The following is a 21,034-nucleotide window of genomic DNA, read 5'->3' as shown; positions in this document are numbered from 1 at the left end:
TCCCGTATATCTTCGGGCATCGAACGAGGATGACACAAAGAAATTGATGGCATCTAATGAGAGGAAAGGTTGGCCTGGCATACTAGGAGCATTAATTGTATGCATTGGACATGAAAAATTTGCCCGGAGGTATGGCAGGGAATGTATTGTGGCAAGTCCCGTGATGCAAACACCCACTTTCAGCTTCAGGAGGATCTCATTGAGCACCATTGGCAAAGGGCTGGACAGTAACAAACTCATTTTCCCATTCATTTGTATTTGTATTTGTATCCGGGACAAATTTTGTGTTGCATTATTCGTATTTGTATTTGGTGATTTGAATAATTATTTGTAGTGTGGATGATTGTTGTATTGTGTTGGTATTGATAATTATGGTGTGGTATTGATATTTTTACGGACCGGTGGGATGCGGGATGTAGCTGCGTAAGAGCAGACCCCGCAAAGTCGACCCGTAAAAAAGTATAATCTGCTAATATCCTTTTATAAGGCTCCGTTTGGGGGGTCTGACTCTGCGGCCGTCCGCGCCGGCCCGCAAAGACGTTTTTCCGCGAACTGCAAACACATTTTGCGGGCCAGCAAGATGCGGGGTCTGCTAGAGTTGCTCTTAATTCCTTTGTATCTTGGCCCACCACTTGCATGTTGTACCTGCAAAGGCTGGGTAATTTTTACTCCCACCCTACTCAAGTCCTTCCATAGACTTAAAATGCCAGAACCACATGGAGAGGGGGAAGTTGTGCTATGGACACAAACCTATATAGCATGTGCGCTTGCCAATATATGGGTGACTTAGACTTAGGCCGCTTGGCGCTGCGTCGCCGCCCCTTTTGTCTTGTTAAAACTTTTTCACAGCCACTTCATGGTAATCAAGATTTCTTATGAAGTTTTGGAGAGGTCATGTAATTGCAGATTCCTTACGAATGTTGTTATGGATTAACTTATCTATTCAACTTATATTCGCATGATAGCAATTTATATCCGAATGTTGCTTCTGGGCATATTGATGTCGACTAAGTGAAAACTCCACGATGCTATACATTGTTAGGATAGGACAAACGATGTCATGTAAGGTTTTATTATAGACATGTATGACTATATACGGAATACATGTATACATTGATGAATTGAAGCTATTGTGTATCACTATAGGTTGTGATTATTACATGACAAATATCGTCCAACACTAATAACCATGGTTGATCCAATGCTTACGCACGAACCTCACGCACTGAAACATCTGCCATGCAAAAAAATTTAGAGTGTTTTGAATTTTCCTAGTATTTGTTTTGATTTTACTATTCATGGCGGGTTTAGATGAGCTCGGGAGTCAAAGCGCCCCTCTCCAAGAATAATCATACTCCCTCCGTCCCAAAATAAGTGACTCAACTTTGCACTAACTTTGTATTAAGGTTAGTATAAATTTGAGTCACTTATTTTGGGACGGAGGGAGTATTATATATATGATATACATAAGAGTTATATATGTGCATTTTTTTTCAGTTTTACAAAGAAAAACTATATTTTAAAATAGACTTGACTCAAGCAACAAAACTATTCCAATTTGAATGGTACCTAAGTTTTTTTATAGGAAATCCATAAGAAATAATTGCAGAAAATGGAAGATGGAACATCTTGGATATGCTGGGACATCTTGGATAAGGTCTTGAAGGAGTATGAGCAAGATTTCCAAATTGAGACATATGGATAGAGCTCCTAATTAAAACGACAAGACTGATGACCTAATCGATAGCATCAAAATGGGCACACCACGTGTTTTCAGTGCAGTAGGTTGCTAGAGACATACTACCTAAAAATAGTAAATGCATGATGTGACGTTTGTTTGGTATTAGGCTCGAACTATCGGCACCCATTCATCAGGTGAATAGGAGTAGTGACAATGTTTCTAAGATGATGGCTTTAGAGTACCCGATGTATTACTTTGTAAGGTTTTTGTGAATAATTAATAACATAACTTCATGCATTGTCCAGATGAAGAGACCGGAGATCATCAAACATTTTTGTTGTAGGTAGTAACTCTCTGTCCGAGCATTAATGTTTTTGGGTCGTCTATGCTGTCTACAGTTTATGATGATGTCTGTGGATTTCTGTTATGACAGCTAGGGCGTTTGTGTTCCAACAGAACTGCGGTGATTAATTTCCCTCAAAGTAACAAAAACATGCATAACAGCGAAGGCTCTTGGTATCGAATCTACATAGATGGAGAAGACTATCAAGTGCACATGGTCAGATGAAATTACGATAAAATGATAGACACTGCGCGTATAGAAAGGATACAGAGTTGGTCATATAATTATGCTTATATGCTCACTACATTCTATGGTGGAGTCTTTACTGTCGGCATAAGAGGGTTAACCAAACTAACATAATCCTCTATAACACTAAGCTTTCTAATTTTAAAGAGCCCATATTCAATTGAGGTCTTCAATTAGAATTGAGTCACTCGACTTTGACCGGATCAACAATTTCTCAAAGCTTCATCATTCAATTCTTTTATACCATAGACTATGCTTCCTAATTTTTATGGCCTCACAATTAATTGAGGTATTCAATTTAGAATTGGGTCGTTTGATTTTGACCGGGTCAACATTTTTTCGGGCTCTTCCATTCAACTCTTTTAATTCATTATTTTCCCAAGCTCTTTTATTTAGTTGGGGTATTCAATTTTGATTTGGCTTATGATTTTAACTGGGCCAACGATTTTTCAGATCAATCAGCAACAATCGACCTATAACCAATCCCACGCACCCTCCCATCACCTAGAAAAAAAGCGCCACCATGTGATATTGTAGCATCAATATGGTACAAGTACATACAACCACCGGCATAGAAATTTCTTCACATAAATATAGATTGGTTAGCAGATAGCACAAAATCACACCACGAAAGTAAAGGAAATATGCCATAGAGGCGATAATAAAGTTGTTATTTTATATTTCCTTATTCATGATAAAGGTTTATTATTAATGCTAGAATTGTATTGATCAGAAACTTAAATACATGTGTGAATACATAAACAAACACCGTGTCCCTAGTGAGCCTCTACTAGACTAGCTCGTTGATCAAATATGGTTAAGATTGGAGAGCTTTCCCGCTCCCTCCCGCTAGGGTTCCGCCGCCGCCGCCGCCGCCGCCCTAGCCCCCTCCCGCCGCTGCCGGCCGCCGGCTCGCGCGCCCCGGCCCTCCCCGCCCCCCCTCTTCCCCCTTCCCATCCTGTTCCCGCCCCTGCGCCGCCTCCCCGGGAGGTGGCCGGGGCGGCGCGCCCCTCTTCTTCCCTCGGCCGCCACCCCCGTGAGCTCTCCACCGCCGCCGCCGGCGGGTGCCCCGGCGATGGCCCGTCTGTACCCCCGTGTTCGTCTTCCTCCCGGGACTGGTGACGGCGGCGGTGATGCTCGGCTGGGCGGCGGCTCGGTGATCCGGCAGCGGTCGCCGGTGGTAGGCGCGGTGGCGGTGCTGCCCTTGGCAGCGGACGGCGTGGTGGCGTGCGGTGGCCGGCGGCGCGTCCCCGGCCCAGATCTGGGCCCTCCCGACCCCATCTGGGTCCTAGCGGGCTGGTCCCTGGCATGGCTTCGCCGTCGTCTGTGTGGTGAGGAGGAGGAGCGGCTCGGATGGGGGGCGGCGATGCCGATGGCGTGCCTGCTACAGCGCGATGGCGGGAGCTGTCCGGGAATGGAGTTCCCGGCCGGGCCTGTGGGCACACGGGCCTGGTAGGCTCCTGCTAGTGTGTTCGGTTGGCTACCGTCGTTGACGGTGGAGGTTGTGCCCTCCCGCGTGCCGACGGTGCTGCGGCCCCTAGTCCCGGCTTCTATCCCTTGTTGTGCAGACCTCACCTCGTGGTGCCGTGGTGAGACGGCGTGGAGGCTTCTTGACCATGGTGGTGCAAGATGGTGGTCGGTTTGGTGGCAGGCTCTGGAGCACCTGAGGTGAAGGTTGGGATTGGGGGAAACCCCTGTCGGCCTGTCCGACCCCGATGCGGCGACGCCGGTGGGTGCCGCCGGACCTTCCTGGAGGGCGTCGGGGGCGACATTTCCTCTCGCCTCGTCGTGTACCGGGAGAAACCCTTGGCAGCAGCGTCGTCTTCGTTAGTTCGTCGCGGTCCTTCTTGGAGGTGCTGATTGGTACCGGTACTTCGGAGCCTTGGAGCTTGGTGGGAGATCTTCGGTGGGCGCAGTGGTCGTGAAGCTTCTTCGTTTCCGTCAATCCGCCGTTGTCGGCATTCTTTTCTCTTGTTGTTTCTCTTTCGTTTATTTTGGGTGTGACTGTGCTGCTTCCGCCCCAGCACCTATCCTTGGATGTATCGGTTGGTTGCTTTGGAATACAAAGCGGGGGGAAACCCTTTTTCGTCAAATATGGTTAAGATTTTCTAACCATGGACATGAGTTGTCATTTGATAACGGGATCACATCATTAGGAGAATAATGTGATTAGCAAGACCCATCGGTTAGCTTAGCATAATGATCGTTCAATTCTATTGCTATTGTTTTCTACATTTCAAATACATATTCTTTCGACTATGAGATTATGCAACTCCCGGATACCGGAGGAATGCCTTGTGTGCTATCAAACGTCACAACGTAAGTGAATGATTGTAAAGACACTCTATAGGTATCTCCGAAGGTGTTTGTTGAGTTGGCATAGATCGAGATTAGGATTTGTCACTCCGAGTATTGGAGAGGTATCTCTAGGCCCTCTCGGTAATACACATCATAAGCTTGCAAGCAAACGACTAGGGAGTTAGTCACGAGGTGATATATTACGGAACGAGTAAAGAGACTTGCCGGTAACGAGATTGAACTAGGTATAGAGATACCGACGATCGAATCTCGGGCAAGTAACATACCGATGGACAAAGGGAATTACGTATGCTGTCATAACGGTTTGACCGATAAAGATCTTCATAGAATATGTAGGAGCCAATATGGGCATCCAGGTTCCGGTATTGATTATTGACCGGAGAGGTGTCTCGGTCATGTCTACATAGTTCTCGAACCGTAGGATCCGCACGCTTAACGTTCGTTGACGATATAGTGTTATATGAGTTATGTGATTTGGTGACCAAATGTTATTCGGAGCCCCAGATGACATCGCAGACATGACAAGGAGTCTCTAAATGGTCGAGAGGTAAATATTGATATATAGGACGATGTTATTCAAACACCGGAAGTGTTTCGGAGGGTACCGAGTACTTATCGGGTCATCGGAAAGGAGTTTCAGGCACCCCGGCAAAGATATGGGCCTTATGGGCCAAAAGAGGGAACACACCAGCCCACAAGGGGCTGGTGCGCCCCTATAGAGCCCGGCCCTATGAAAGTGTGGAGTAGGACTCCCGCTTCCTTCCCTCCCCCTCTTTCCTCCCCCCTTCTTCATAGAAAGAAGGGGGGGGGGGGGGGCGCAGGAGGGCAGGAGCCCTAGGGCCGGCGGCCAGCCCCTTGGGGCGCGCCCTGGCTGCCTCCTCCCCCCACCTATATATATGTGGGGAGGGGGCACCACAAAAGTACACGACATTGTCTCAGCCGTGTGCGGCGTCCCCGTCCACCTTTTACTCCCTTGGTCATATTTTCGTAGTGCTTAGGTGAAGCCCTGCTGAGATCACATCACCATCACCGTCACCACCCCGCCGTGCTGTCGAAACTCATCTATTACCTCACCGTCTGCTGGATCAAGAAGGCGTAGGACGTCCCTGAGCTGAACGTGTGCAGAACGCGGAGGTGCTGCGCGTTCGGTACTAGATCGGTTGGAGCGCGAAGAAAGTTCGACTACATTAACCGCGTTGTGAAACACTTCCGCTTACGGTGTACGAGGGTACGTAGACATACTCTCCCCCTCGTTGGTATGCATCTCCATGGATAGATCATTGCGTGTGACTAGATTTTTTTTTCATGCAACGATTCCCAACAGAAAGGCCCACCAAATCACCGCATTATAAATACAAATAAAACACACTCTATCATCTCCCCCACCCGCCAAACTAAATATTCCATCAGTTACGAAATATAAGGGGGATTAGTTTTTCTAGAAAGTCAAGTTTCTTTAGCTTTGACCAAGTTTAGAGCAAAAATATCAACATCCACAATATTAAACAAAAAAATATAGAAATTCATTTCGTGATGAATCTAAAAATACCGATTTGATATTATGGATTTTGGTATTTTTCTCTACAAATTTGATCAAACTTCAAAGATTTGATTTTCAAAAAAGTAATACTCCTTATATTTTCAAACAAAGTGATTGTTTTTTTTAAGAAACGCAACAACACGAACGGCGCAACAAAGCGCGCACAACCCTTCTAGTTTTTCACCATATGTCATAGGTTTAAATAACGGGCTACAGCAGCCTAGGTTTGGTGCTACATCAAGAAATAAGGGATCGAGTCACTCCCGGGCGCTCTTAGAGTTCAGACGATTCTGGCCGCCCGATCCGTTTTCCCGATGTGATTCTAGCCGTCGGATCAAGCCTCTGGACGATCTGGACCACCGAACCAAAAAACGGCGCTGTAGCAATGAATAGTTACCGCCCTTCCGGGTTCTCTGTCACTTCGTGGACTCGTTCCGGTCTCGCTGACGTGTGGGGTCCGTCGACCGTGGGCCGTGTCTATCGGTGGGTGTAGCTAGGAGGGTGCCTAGTGCGTGCTTTTTTCGGTCGATTGGCCGAGCCACCGCCTGTTAATTTCATGCCCCACCGAGGGTATTCTCAGGTTTTCACGTGTTGACCCGTTCGTGGCGTGCTGTGGGTGGCTAGGGGGCGGATAGTGCCGATTGGGTGAGAACCCTAGCCGCCACTCGCCCACTCCGCATCGCGCCCGCCCCCCTTCTTCGTTCCTTGCAACCGCTTCCACGGTCCCGTCCTCTCTCCTGCCACCTAGCTTGACACTGCTGCTCTCCCGGCCGAGCTCGCTCGCCGCCGCCGCCGCCGCTGCCGCAGCATCATCTTCTCCTCCTCGCGAACACCACATGCCTTCTCCTCTTCTCCTCCTCTGCCCAATCGTGTGCCGGCAAGATCCAGCCGTGGTGGCCGAGATTCAGCTCGCCCTTCCCGAGCCCGACGAGAAGGGGGTGCAAGGCCATCCCTGCGCGCGCCCCGAGCGAGGGCCTGACGGAGCTCGGCGTCTCGGCGGACCACGACCTTAGCTCCGAGGACGCGGCGGCGCGGCTGCAAAGGTACGGGCCAGCGAGCTGGAGCGGCATGCGCCGCCGCCTATGGATGCTGGTGCTCGAGCACTTCTGCTCTCCATTGCTGAGGTCGCGAAGCCGCTGCGCTCCTCTTCCTCTCTAGCCACCTCCCGTTGCCCCACCGCACGAGGTAGACGGCCAGAGGTGAGCCACCGCCGATCCACCCGCGCGAGGCGCCCAGCGGCTATCTCCGGGACACGATGTTGTGCGCAGACACGCCCGCGACTCCCAAGCTCATGCGCCGTCACGCCCACCACCTCCGGCCCTGACCTAGAGTTCAGTGGACGAGCTCCAGGGCCGACCTCATGCCGACCCGAGGTGAGCCGCATCCCATCCATCACGTGAAAGCAATGGTGAGTGTCCTCTTCACTTGCCTCATTTCCTCTGTTTGTGTTCATCTGCTTGAGAATCGATTAGATACATCAGTCTGTTCATTTGCAGGGGGGCTGGATCCTGAGCAGCAGAGGTGCAACCCTGCAGTGCTGCTGGATCCCAAAAATAAAGGTGATTTAAGGCATGCTTTAGGTAATTTCTGCTGCGTCTCAGATTCGTTGGTGCCATTTTCAGTTACTATAGTTCAGATGTGATTGGCCTAATGGCAACTCGGGTTTGCTGAAGAACGAAGACGTGACAGCAGGGGGAGGGAGAGGGAGATGGGGAAGCCCCTGTGCCGGCGTGACTGATTCCCCAACGAGCTGGTGGCTCATTACCTACGGAGGATGGCCGAGGCGGGGTCGTTCGTCAACACGTCACCACCGAGCTGCTGTGAGTAAGGAATTTTTCCGGGTGGAGGTGGACGAGTACCCCCCCTCTCATGGCAGTGATGTATGCATATGTGTATTTTTGTGGCCTTTCTTTGCTAGCTCCATCCATTCTACATTATTTCCGATGCTGCTGCGACAATGGATTTTATTCTATCCCTTGTGATTAACTGATGTCTGAACCATGGTATAAATGCCACGATCCAGTCAGGATTTACCTACAGCACTAACAGTGGAAGCATTATCTTTGTTCAGTTATGCACCTAAGAAAGCTCATGTAGGAATCTGAGGTAGATATGTAGGCGCAGTCTCACACAAAGGAAGAGAGAAGATAATTTGGTGTCAACGACTCATGGATGGAAATAAAAACACAAGCGGAAATTATTTACTCTTTTACGTTGTTTAAGTTATTTCTTTAGATGGCATTTCATCCTGATATTCTAATTTTACACCCCTATGTTCTTCGCAAAAAATACATTATTTGGTTCTTAGCTTGCTTAAACTCGGTGGTACTTTATCTTGCTCATACATTTTAATTGATTCTGTGCAGGCTGAGATAATACCGATGGTCAGTCCAGATGTGGATGTCTCATCTCTGAACATTAGAAATGCTGAGAAGTCCATGTAAGCTTTCCCATGCTTGTTTCGCGCGACATTATGTCTCTGGACGTTCATACTTCCACAGCTGTAGATATGAACTTCCTGATATGGTGAAATTCTGATGGGGAGACATCCCATATTTATTAGACTTGCTTGCTTTGGCATGTTACTTCCTCTAAATTTTATATAGGATATTCTTGGGAATGAGATGCAATTTTAGGAAATAATTAGTATTCAGCATTTTATTTTATCCTGAAACTATTGATCTCTCTCTCTCTCTCTCTCTCTACATCTACATATATCACACCAGCTATTCCAGGTAGAGTAGTAGCGGCCACAAAATTTTACTGAAATAATCATGCGAGATTTACCAGCGAACAAAATTCTCATTGGAGGATAGAATGTGGGTATATATATATTATAATATTGGTGTCAGATATGTTTACTAAGACGATCCAATAATTGAATGAACCATTGGAATAAAATACCTCTCTGTTCACTTTAAAAATTGTACAGTCAACATGCTAATATTATGATTATATTATCCGCTCTGAAACTAAACTTTGTTTGGTGGTTGAGCTAGGGAAGGTTGGGATTTTGATTTCTAACATGCATATCTTGCTTTTCCTCTATCTTACTATATGGCCTGCATACAGATCAGTGGCGATGAAGGTAGGGGTATTTATTTCCACCTCTATTTGCCATCGATACTTATGGATCGGAGTCTGTTGGATTAGTATACACATAACACCTGTTGCCATTCCTTGCTTAATAAACATGCACGCTCTGTTTGTCATGGCTGCTCAAAGTCCTAATGCATTGAGTGCATGGTGTTTTGCTTTAGCCTTAGTCTTCTGTTCGGTAATTGCTACTTCCCCTGAAATAAACTGATACTTTGTATGATTGATTACTCATTACTCAGAGAGCCACAACCATGCAAGGAAATCTTAGCATCCAGCTGGTCGATCGCTTGCTTGATCTGTGCATGGACATCATCTCCCTGCCACAACTTCGTGAATAGATCTGCAGGTCGACCACTCTTCTCCTCCTCATTACTCCTCTTTTTTTCCCTAGGTTGGTGTTTGTACATCGTGGTGCTTTTCTTCCCACTTGATACAAGAACGGTCGTATAATTTTCTTTGTCATGGTGGTCTTTTGTGCTGGTGTGCAGGTTTTCTGGTGTTAGTGTGTGTTGTTTTCAGTGTAGTATAGGCCTATAGGTATATGCTTTTTGTTTCTTTTCTTCTTTCTGGTAGATCCTACGTCTATTGTTCCTTTTGTGCATGGATTTTTTGTGTTTTTGTTCTCTCCCCACTTGATGTATTTATATTTATCGAATGAAAAAGCACCTTGCTTGCTTTTGTAGCTACAAAAACTCTCTATTTGTTTTAATATACATTTGCATATATTGTTTAAATGAAGCATTAAGAGTTGTTTGAGGTATCAATTGCTGAGGTCCTATTTACATTTATATTGTTTGGATCGATATTTAATGGTGCATTTCAAAATTGCATATGTAGGAGAGGCTCACACTGAGGGAGGGCTAAATTGTGGGTGATGCTATCCCACTAGGATTGTGTCATCACCACCTACATAATTAGTCCCAGGAAAAATATAAAGCATACCAAGGTATTATTAAGATCGATTTAAATGATTTCCTCTGTCCCGGGGTCTAGATAAGTTAATTATCTTCATATGTAAAGTTCACTCCATCAGAGAATGTACTAAGATAGAGTCCATATGTTAGAGATTTTGCATACATGTGAACTATACCCTATCTCAAAGTGTGACATCACGCTGGAGCATCCAGTATGTATATAGTGATCCAGTATGCAATTAGCTATAACAAGACCTGCTCTCATGTTAGTCCATCTTCGTTGACAAGAAGCTTGGACACACCCAGTATGTATATAGTGATACAGTGGACACATCCAGCTAGCAGTATCATTTTATTCTGAACCTAATAATATTTCATGGATTCAGATTTTTCTTGTTCTAATTTTTCTTATTATGGTGTTGTTGTTTTGCAGGTATTTGTTGTCCAGGCATATGTCGCTTCCAAGCCCGTCTCGGCCCGATCCCACAGTACTTCTTCCCTTCATTGTGCCATCTGCTCTAGGGGAACCGAGGCACTTTGCCGCCGCCGGCTGCACGCTCGACTGGTGATCGTGTCTTTTGTCAAAGGCCTGAATGGTTCGGTGGGAAAATTGGTATGTATAATTTCAAAGCTTCTTGCATTGTAGTAGGAAAATCTATATGAGTTTATTGTCGAAAGCTTCATTTTGGTCAATTAGATAGTAGCTCGGCCCTGAGCTCTGAGAGAGCTCGTAGCTCGCTTCGTCTCATCTGTGTTCTGAGACAATAGGTGTTTCAAGGCGAGTCCCTTTTCCCCCCATCCATCCTTGCATATTGCCATTGTCGGATACGGGAGGCTGTTGTTGATTGCATCGCTAGGCCAGACTAGAAGTGAAGTTCGCCTTCGATTTTAAGTTTGGATGGTGAACTCGGTAGCTTATAGATTGTAGTTGTCCTTTTTGGATCAGTGTACTGCTGCAGTTGCGCCAGTATACATTGTTTTCCTGCAACTGGTCTTTGGGTCAGGGAACATGAGCTAGAGACACAAGGTGATAACACTATTTGTGTCATTTGTTTCTTTCAGTTTTAATCATGAGACGCCGATGATTGATGGAGCAGGACCTAACCAAGCTTGATGTTACCAAGCTACACCCGTTGTCACCTGAAGTTATCTCACGCCAAGCGAGGATCAATACCGGTACTGATTCCATCCTTCTGATGTGGTTCAGTAACTAACAGTATGGAGAATTTATAGGCTTATGACAATACAAAGCTATGTGGATTCTGCCTTGTGCTCTCCGTATTTAGTATGATGTGGTTCAGTATGCAATGTTTGTTGTTTACTGTTGTACATTCTCTGGTGATGCATATTTTACATAACCCCCGCTTCTGCATCGTGAGATGCACACAACCATACATTGTTATCTTAATTTGGATATTTATAAACGTCTCATCACATGAAGGAATCTCCCTCCAAATATTATTTGGGTGCCTAATCTGCCAACTTATACTTTTTCTAATCTACCATAACAGACTGAATTACTTCCCAAAATAAGAACCGTCAGAGCTTAGATAAAACTTCCCAATATATTATTTCGATCCAATGATTGAAAACACATCTAGAATCGCATTGGACGGCAGGAAATTCTTGAGCTCTGAGAAAGCTAGGAAGCTGCTGCGGTTATTATTTTGGGAAGTTTTAAGACCATGTTCATATTTTGGACTTTTTAGGCATATTTTCCTGTGACAGTGTTCGTCTTGACTTTTATCAGAGCTTTTTGGGCGTTGTTTGTTGCTTGTTAAAATTCAAATCAGTAGACACTTTACTATCTGATGGTGCAATATCATGCCTCTCAATCTCGTGACTTGACTGCTAAGCTGATATAATATATGAGTATTTTTTTGGCACATATATTTGTTCTGCTGTTTTGGAGACATGTATAATTTATCTCAGCCGTGTTATAATTTATCTGTTTTATTCTGTACAAATTTAAGCCAATATCGGTTTAGTTTTGCTGGTACGAGGAGACATGGTCGGAAGCAATGGCGAAGCACACCAGTAGTATCCCCCCCTGCAGTTTGGGAGAAAGAACGCAAAGAAGACCACCAGAGAAACGGTCGTCCCAGACCCAGACTGTCGACTACCGATCGATATACCCGGTGAGCAAAGTAGACTACTATTCTCATTTTGCTTTGCTATATACTATTTTCGTACCTGGTTTGGCTTGCTTGTGGTGCCTTCTGTTGTATAGATGCGTTGTTATAAACCATTGTTTGGACTGCACCCCTAATATAAAATACCAAATGTGTGTTTGTGTGTGTGTGTGTGTGTGTGTGTGTCAAGTTTTGCTCTGAACAAATAATGAGACACACAAATGCACACATGTGTATTCATGTCCAGTTGTTGCGACATGTGCAATTATATTTTGATCCAAATTTCTAAACAAGCATAGGTAAGAATACTAATGCCAATGTAGTTTCGCTCTTCCTAGGATGGCCTGGATGGCCCGAGCTGGGCAGCCTTTGATACGCCGTGTTAGGCGCCTAGGTGTTGCCTTCTTGATAAATTCGGCTGCCACCGACCGGCACGAGCTCGCTTCGGCCCCTCCTCTTCCCCCTAACGGCCTCCTCCTCTGATCTTGCAGCTACTGCCTCATCGATAACCTACAACAAAAAAGGTGAGCCTCCTGCCTTTATATGTGTTGTCACGATTAAGAAGGTTGGAGTAGCTTTATTAATGAATGAAATCCCCTGCATTTTCCGTTCACCACCCCCAGTGACCATTGTTTAGCCCCAACGTCCGTCCCGCTATGCCCCAGCCTCATTACGTCGTTTAATTTTATGTATAATAGTGTGATAAGACAGTGAGGTATATGCAGATCTATAACAGTATATCATACTTCTGATTGTAGTGTGATAAGGCAGTGAGGTGTAATTTGCCCTTTTTGGTCCAGAGAGATAATTTGATCACTTTCTTAAGTTCCTGCATGCTGTCATATGCACTATGTTTAGGATATTTGCTGCTAAACCAATAGTGAAATAAACTTTTATGTTCATATATTATTTGGTGGCTTCTCAATTTGTGCATGAAAACAAACTTTGCTTCCGAGTGACTCTTCATTATGCTCTTGTTTTTGTTCATGGTTGATGGAATAATGAATGCAAAGATAAGATCCCTTTGATTTGGTTGCTCGGCTGACAAGAATATGCATTCCTCTGTATACCAACTGTGATGCTTTCTACGTTGTGGATTCCATCTATTAGATAAGGGCAATTGCTTACTTGAACCATTTTGATTCTGATTGATCTATTGTTAAAGTTCAAGATACTAGGATTGATGCTTGAGTAAAGAAATCATTGTATTCCATATATCTCACAACTGTTTGTATCAGGTTCGTGTTAGGCGGTCCTTCTGAAGTACATCGACAAGGCAGATGGATTATGCCACTTATTAGTATGCTTAGTGATTATGGCTCCGTAGTTGGCTCTATTTATTATGTTCATGTTCTTATTACCTCCTTTTGTGTGTTCTCACTTTTGGTATCGAACTTCATGTCGAATGGCTATATTTTGTTGTCGCATGACCACGCCGAGATGGATCCTGCCTTATAAATGTTTGTTTACTTTATTATTATCCTATGTAAGTGCAAATGCTATACCTGAGTTTCTACTGATATAGTGTTACGTGCTTTGAAAAAACGCTTGGAGCGGCACCCCGCGCTAGGGCGCGATCCCGATCTAGTTAATGCTATAGCACGCTAAATTAACGTTAAATATTAACGTTAAATTGTACATGACACGTGTAGCGCGAGGTCCGTCCAAACGCTATAGCGACCGTGTACTGTTGAAATAGCGCACTATTTAAAACTATGCCATATGTTTTGGCCGTAGTGGGCCAAACAGGGTTACCAATAAGGGATGGGTCAATTTGAGAATTTAAAACTACAAGGCCAACTAAACAACAAGAATAATCATATTATATATGATGCATAATTAAGAGTTACTAGCAAAAAGGCCCGTGCGTTGCAACGGGAGAAAAAAAAATACCACACGCTCTTAATTTACAAAAAATGTCTATAATCTGAGAATTTATAGCTACGGCCCAAACAAAGATGGTCTTAACCTACAAAAGTGCGGTTCAAGATTCCACAGGTATTCTATTTCAGCACAGCTTGCATATAGATATAGTCCGTATAAAGAAACGGGCAAGTGATCATGCATTTATTCATGTCATGTGTGAAATGGGGTATTGTTACGGGCCGGTAAAGGAAAACGACAAAAACAGACGATGACACATTAGCACACTACGGAGACATGTGTGCATTAAGGGCGGTTTTCAGTTTAAGCATCACCAACTTAGGGTAACTCTTGAACACTTTTTTCACATGTATATTTCTTAAATACATAAAGAGTTGTTAAAAAGATACATAATTTTTTAAGCATAAAGAGAGATTTTTTAGTCTGGAAAAGAACAATTTTGTATACCGGTATTAAAAAAGACGAATAATGCATTATTGATAAGATTGCACCCTAGATAGTATATTTTTTAAAACTGTTAACAGGTAAAATAACATCATATTCAGATTCTACATATTTTTCTAATCAAATTCCATATATAACATCTTAAATTTGGAGTTACCGTTTAGAAGATATGAGTATTTTTTAAAAAAAAATTGATATCTACTGCGGTTTAATTGTCAGAAAAATCAGGGAGGTTTCGATAAAATAGCATGACGAACCAAGAACACCTATTTCTTTTGCCCGTGCGTTGCAACGGGTGGAAAGGAGAAACCACACTTGCCTAACCCAATGGCTCAATACTGCCCCCTCATTCGACAACCCAGCGCCAGAGACATTATGACATGAACAAACTCTTTGAAGTCCTCCATGCTTCCATGAAAATATGTATTGCGAAAAAAATGTGAACAAATTTCAGAATTATACTAAATGTGTGTGAAATTTAAATCACAGAAATATCAACCTGGCTGTGAGTATCTCTTCACGTCTTTGTTGGAATTGCTTAATGATGCCCAAAAAACATAGCATTATACTATCAATAGTAAATTCCATTTTAGTACAATGTCTTTGATTCACTACAATGGTAACACGAATGTCCATGACCAATGTCGGCTAGGTTTATGGACTGTAGCATAGCACTATTCGTGTCCAGTGATATTAGGAGTGTTGTAAAAAGACTCTCTATCCCTGGCTAATATAACAGAGAAAAGTGTGGAGTTTATGTCGCACATAGCGGGGACTCCGAGTCTGACTCTTATTGCTTTGACAATGTTACCAGAGATGAGAGTGCATCTTAGCTATGCAGAGACCGGGTGTAATGCTTAAACCTTTTAAGTAATAAAGTGCCCATTTTCAGAAAACATTGTGAAAGCAAAGTTGTTTCAGTAAAATTCAAAACCCATATATCTAGATTCTTGTTTTTTTTTGCGGGAAAACTTTGTCAAACTTGCAAAAGTTGTTAGGTTTTCTTGCTTCTCACAATTTAGTGTTTACTTGTGTGAGGTTTGTAGATGATCTGAAAACTACGGCTCCTATGACATGAAGATATAGAAAAGGCTTGATTCAAGTACAAAGGAAACTTTTGTCAGACTTGAAGAACCCGTATGCAACACGAAAAAATTGACGTGTATATATTATTAAACGGAGTCGTTGACCCTTATAATCATTATATGCGAGCGTACAATCTCGTTTCAAGGTGCACATTTGAGAAATCCTTTGTTTTGAAACAGCAATAAAGTCATTGGGTATGCCCGATGCCATACCATCGTTTGGTTCGTGTAGACATATACGGCCGGTCTTTTTTTAAAAAACAATCAATCATCTATTTTTAACCGGTACTCTCTTTTTCATTATAATTCTAAAAAAAGTTGTACAGGAACAACAATAAACAAATTTTTATTATGATTTAGACATAGTGTTTTTTTGCAAGTTTTGAACAATCCTAACATTCCTCGCAAAAAAACAATCCTAACATAATTTTCTCTTGAGTTATGGACGGGGTAAACCTACGCGTTCATGGGACTATAGCCAGTGGCGGAGGATGTAAAAAAATTAAGGGGGCGAACTCTAAAGCATGAAAGAAATTCTTTCGATGGAAATTACTAAAATGCACACAAATACTTTTATGTGAAAACGTACTAAACTGAAAAATACGAATCCCATCCTTTCCTTGTTACGGGACAACTTCCCACTTTCCTATTTTTTCTTTCAATTCACGAAATCCCTCCCTTCTTTCTTATTACTTTCCTCATCAGCAGCCCCACCCATCATTATAGCCTCGATTTCCTTCCTATCCCATTTAGGAGCCCACCATTAGCCTCGCTTTCCTTCCTATTTTTCTGTATGATCTCTGATATGGCTTCCTGATAACTAAGGAATTCGAAAACCTATATAAATTGGGTAGATTGATTGTAAGGGGGCGATGTGGTACTATTTAATTAAGGAATCAACCTTCAATTCTACAAATAACACTAGTTAGCTCAACTGGCTGTGCCACTCTGTCCTTGCCGTTATGTGCTGGGTTCGAGTTCTCTCCCATGCAAAATCTGTTTTGCTTCAATCGGGATAGATGGGCCAGATTTATTGGGCCGCAATGCATGATCGGGCTCGGTTGGCCTGGCTCGGACTCGGATGGAATGAACGATATTACGAAAGTCACATAGGAAAGCTGGACCTGGATGGACGAAACTAATAGCGGACGAATTAGTACCACCTCTTTTATATTATGATTTTGTCTATACAAATCGTAAAAGCGTATTATGACATAAGAAGAAAGCGTATTGTAACGGTGAACCCACGGAGTCAATCCGTGCTTTACTATTAGGGAGAGATATATGAACCAAAATTTTCTTTTATTTTTCAGTTTTATAAAGAAAGCTATATTTTAAAATAAATTTAACTCAAATAACAAAACAATTCGATTTTGAATGGTACCTCAGATTTTTATTTTGAAGGATTCCCTAAGAAATAATCACAGTAAATGCAAGATGGGACATCTTGGATACGGCCCTTCAAGGATTTGAGCAAGATTTCCAAATGGAGACTTGATAGATCTCCTAATTAAAACAACAAGACAGATGACCCAATCGATAGCGTCAAAATGGGCACACCACGTGTTTTCAATGCAGTTGGTTGCTAGTAGAGATGTACTACCTAAAAATAATAAACGCATGGTGTACACACACACATATATATATTGGTGCTCTGGCTCAAGCAGTTAACAAACACACAACACCGCCTTGAGAGATATACAACGCAATGGCAGCTCAGGCCCCGACAATGGCAGTCCCTACGGATGCCCAGCTGATTCAGGCGCAGGCTGACCTATGGCGCCACAGCCTGTGCCACCTCACAGCCATAGCACTCAGGTGCGCCGTCCAGCTCGGTATCCCTACTGCGATTCACCGACTCGGCGGCACAGCATCGTTGTCCGATCTTGTCATTGCACTGTCCCTCCCACCATCTAAGACGCCATACCTTGGCCGTGTCTTGCGGTTGTTGGCCACATCAGGCGCCTTAGCGTCCCCCGAGGAGGGGACCTACTCCCTTGTCCCGCTATCATACCTTCTGGTGGATGGTGTATTCATTGATGGTGAGGCCAGCCAGAAGGCCATTGTGCTTGCCACGACCTCAAGATATTACATAGAGGCAGCCTTGGGGCTAGCTGACTGGTTCAAGAAGGACATTGCACCACCGCCATCACCATTTGAGGATGTGCATGGTGCCACACTCTTCGAGGAGAGTATGGCGCTCCTCGACCCAGAGTCAGACAAGGTGTTCCATGAAGCTTTGGCTGCCCATGACCATTTGGGGATCGGCACCGTATTGCGGGAATGCCACGACTTATTCAAGGGGGTGCAATCACTCACCGACTGTTGTGGTGGTGATGGAACAACAGCTAGGGCTATTGTCAAGGCCTTCCCGCATATCAAGTGCAATGTGTTGGACCTTCCAAAGGTGATCGAGAAAGTCCCAAGTGATGGTATAGTTAACTATGTCGCTGGTGACCTATTCCATACCATTCCACCTGCTCAAGCTGTGATGCTTAAGGTATGAAGTGTTGTCTTTGTAAACTTTTCCAAAACAATTTTTCACTCTTGGGGAACTAACTATAGGACTAGTCTCACTTTCTCATTATTTTGAGAGTAACTTTGTTCAGATATGTAATAACTACTTATTAAGATGTATGCACAAATACATTTAATGCCCAAACTTATTAATAATTGCTTGACCATTATTTTTTCATGCTAGCTTGTTCTGCACTTCTGGAGCGATGAAGATTGCATCAATATCCTGGCTCAATGCAAGAAGGCCATTCCGTCCCGCGAAATGGGGGGAAAGGTTATTGTCATAGATATAGTAGTCGGCTCATCATCCAAAGAAATGTTAGAAACCCAACTGTTGGTGGATATGCTCATGTTGGTATGTACAAGAGGACGGCAACGCCATGAAAATGACTGGAGCACAATCTTTACAAAAGCAGGATTTAGCGACTATAAAATCATCAAGAAACTGGGACCTCGAGGTGTCATCGAGGTCTATCCATAAGATTGTGTGCCAAGTGCCTCGATGGTGTGGGTTATGCTTAATGTCGTGAGTTTGATATTGATGGTGTGCTATAAGTAAATAAGGGCAATGCCTAAGTTTGTAACGAAAAATCTAAGGGAACATAACTAGCTAAAGCGATATGCCGGCTTGGCCACATCAGGACCTATATATGTAACTTTTGTTTCAATAAAGTGTTGAAGTCACTTGCTGTGAGTTTTCTGGGTGTATGTATGTGCCATGGTTGTATATGCTCCGACAAGCTAAAACTGTTATGTTCTGTTATCTTCTGGCATGTCTATAATTTCATTTAACCAGAATAGTGGTTCGATGAAAAAAAGACGGTGGATAATGTGGTGGGCTAGTGTCATCCATGGCACCACATGTTTACGGATTGCGAGTGCAAGCTCCATCAACATCGGAGACCACAGGGTTCCCTCCGCACCACCGCCTTGGTCCCTCTCTTATCTCATGTCCGGCAGCCTCATTAATAGCTAGGGGAGTGGGTACCTGTTTTTCGTAGATTTTAGTCTTTGCATGTCCTCCTGTTTCTCTTAAACTTTGTTCCTGCGGTGGCATCAACTAGATGGTGGCGACGGTGGCATGTTGGACTAAAGTCTCTTCGGTTTCTTCCTACATCAACGATGTTTGATTCGCCCCCACCAAAGGGCAAGTGAGGGTAGGTGCTGCCAGATTTATTGGCTCTATTTGAATCTTAGTAGTTGGTGTGCCCATCAGGAGAAGTAGCTGGCTGGATTTTGGTGCTGCGACTTCAAATTCCTCTTTTGTTTTGTTCAGCGACAAGATATGGTTTCTCCAACCCTTTGGATTTTCTTTTTTGCGAGGGTCCAACCCTTTGGATTGATGGTGAAGAATTGCAAGCATGTGTTGCTTGGGGTGCTTGTCCAGCTGATGTTCGTTCAACGGTTACCAGATCCCGTTATTCGCAGTGAGTGGCTATAGCGCCTTCAAAATCTTGTATGTTGGGAGTGTAGCAGGTGTCCCTTTCCCTTACTGCTTTTTCAGTAAGTTTCATGCTCTGGTAGGCGGGTAACAATCGAAGGAAGATGACAAATGTGATTTTCGGGGTAACTTTATTTTTTACAAGTCGTTTTGTGATAAGTTGTCATTCCTTTGTACCAGCTCTTGTTTTCCTCGATAAATATCAGGTAAAAGATATATATCAGCGCCTTGTCTTCCTCGATATATTTTTGCAACACATGTGTCTAAAACACGCACACTTGAAATTGTGAGGTTGCTCACGCAATTATCTCTTTATTTCATGTTGTCCCCTGGATGTCATCGGTACAAATTCAGTATGCTCACTCGACGCGTACGCCGGCCAGACATGCATGCAGCATATAATTAAACTCGTCGAAGCTGCACGTACACATCGATCTCCACGACTCCTCCGCTGGCGACGTCGTAGTCGTAGCTCCTGCTCAGCGCGTAGCCCGTCGCGAAGCGGAAGCGGCCGGTGCCGCCGACGATTATGCACTCCCGCACCGCGGCGCCCGTGTCCACCCTGCCCTTCACCGCCAACGAGCTTCCCCCGTATTCGCCGGCCTCCATCACGAGGTGCAGGCTTAGGTCGTTCACGGCGCCGTGCTCCGCGACGCGCACGGTGAACCCCTGCGCCGAGCCGACTCGTGCGCTGCCGCGCTCGGGCCCCTCCGTAAGCGCGTTGTTCATCACGGCGATGTCGCCGAACCTCCGTGGGGAGGAGGAGGTTGCCTCCTGGTCGGTGGCGCCGTCGTCAGACGGTAGCGGGAGCGGCTCCCTTCCAGTGACGATGAGCGCGGCCGTGGGGCGCGGGCCGTCGTAGGCGTCGTGCATGAAGAAGTGGAGGTGTGTGTCGGCGAAGCTTCCGTCCGCGTGGCCTGGCTCACGGCGGATGTAGGCAGCTGCGGCTAGCAGGACCGATGAGATTAGAAGGATCAAGGCGGCCGAGTTAGCCATCACGTCCGAGTACGTACTCTTAGAAGTGGCGAACGACTACTGAGATGAGTTCTATAGATGAGGTAGGGAAAACTGGGAGGAGTTATATAGGACGCACACGGTGCTACCGTGCCAACTGGTAGTAGCAATTCTCATTAGATCTTTTTTGCGAATAAGCAATTCTCATTAGTTGATGACGATATATTTCCATTTTGTAGGAAAGGAATGGTAATTATGTACGTGCAGGAAAAGGCAGCGTTGTGGTGATGGTCATCGTTAATTATAAGGGCATGCACGTGCTATCTTAGGAGTGCCACTTAGCATAAACGTTGATGTAGAGGAGAAAGAAACCGCAAGAAAATGCTTGTCTTATCTTATTTAAGAAATGATCTCTTAGCATAATATGTCTTACCG

The 21,034-nt window shown here is 44.4% G+C and overlaps 2 protein-coding genes and 1 long non-coding RNA gene across 10 annotated transcripts; 2 read left to right on the top strand and 1 right to left on the bottom strand.

The window, feature by feature from the left end:
- The first annotated feature begins 6,779 nt into the window (after window positions 1-6,779).
- On the top strand, window positions 6,780-13,751 carry LOC123093355 (uncharacterized). Of its 8 annotated transcripts, XR_006445305.1 has the most exons (11): window positions 6,781-7,537; window positions 7,626-7,709; window positions 7,803-7,953; window positions 8,496-8,569; window positions 9,468-9,574; window positions 10,066-10,174; window positions 10,576-10,755; window positions 11,205-11,318; window positions 12,131-12,280; window positions 12,598-12,798; window positions 13,513-13,751. It is a non-coding gene; the product is annotated as an uncharacterized lncRNA (long non-coding RNA). The 8 variants fall into 8 exon arrangements; XR_006445304.1 differs by having other exon boundaries at window positions 6,780-7,537; window positions 7,819-7,953; window positions 9,468-10,174; XR_006445298.1 differs by having other exon boundaries at window positions 6,780-7,537; window positions 7,803-7,949; window positions 9,468-10,174; window positions 12,613-12,798.
- Window positions 13,752-17,370: 3,619 nt separating this feature from the next.
- On the top strand, window positions 17,371-18,900 carry LOC123093353 (flavonoid O-methyltransferase-like protein Os11g0303600). The gene is made up of 2 exons (XM_044515306.1): window positions 17,371-18,187; window positions 18,389-18,900. The coding sequence occupies exons 1-2, from the start codon at window positions 17,396-17,398 to the stop codon at window positions 18,683-18,685; spliced, it is 1,089 nt and encodes a 362-aa protein (XP_044371241.1). The 5' UTR covers window positions 17,371-17,395; the 3' UTR covers window positions 18,686-18,900.
- Window positions 18,901-19,929: 1,029 nt separating this feature from the next.
- LOC123093354 (dirigent protein 1) lies at window positions 19,930-20,682 on the bottom strand. The gene has a single exon (XM_044515307.1). It carries the CDS (start codon window positions 20,639-20,641, stop codon window positions 20,048-20,050), a length of 594 nt encoding a protein of 197 aa, XP_044371242.1. The 5' UTR covers window positions 20,642-20,682; the 3' UTR covers window positions 19,930-20,047.
- Between the last annotated feature and the right edge of the window lie 352 nt (window positions 20,683-21,034).

This window comes from Triticum aestivum, chromosome 4B (assembly GCF_018294505.1).
Source record: "Triticum aestivum cultivar Chinese Spring chromosome 4B, IWGSC CS RefSeq v2.1, whole genome shotgun sequence".
Classification (NCBI taxonomy): Eukaryota; Viridiplantae; Streptophyta; class Magnoliopsida; order Poales; family Poaceae; genus Triticum; species Triticum aestivum.
Note: the sequence above shows the minus strand (reverse complement) of the source record. Positions and strands in the feature narration are given on the sequence as shown.

What these genes read in the sequence shown, in the direction of transcription:
- LOC123093353 (XM_044515306.1), top strand. Translation starts at nt 17,396, where the DNA reads ATGGCAGCTCAGGCCCCGACAATGGCAGTCCCTACGGATGCCCAGCTG. An exon ending in CTCAAGCTGTGATGCTTAAG is followed by an intron (nt 18,188 to 18,388) that starts GTATGAAGTGTT and finishes TTTTCATGCTAG; the next exon opens with CTTGTTCTGCACTTCTGGAG.
- LOC123093354 (XM_044515307.1), bottom strand. Translation starts at nt 20,641, where the DNA reads ATGGCTAACTCGGCCGCCTTGATCCTTCTAATCTCATCGGTCCTGCTA.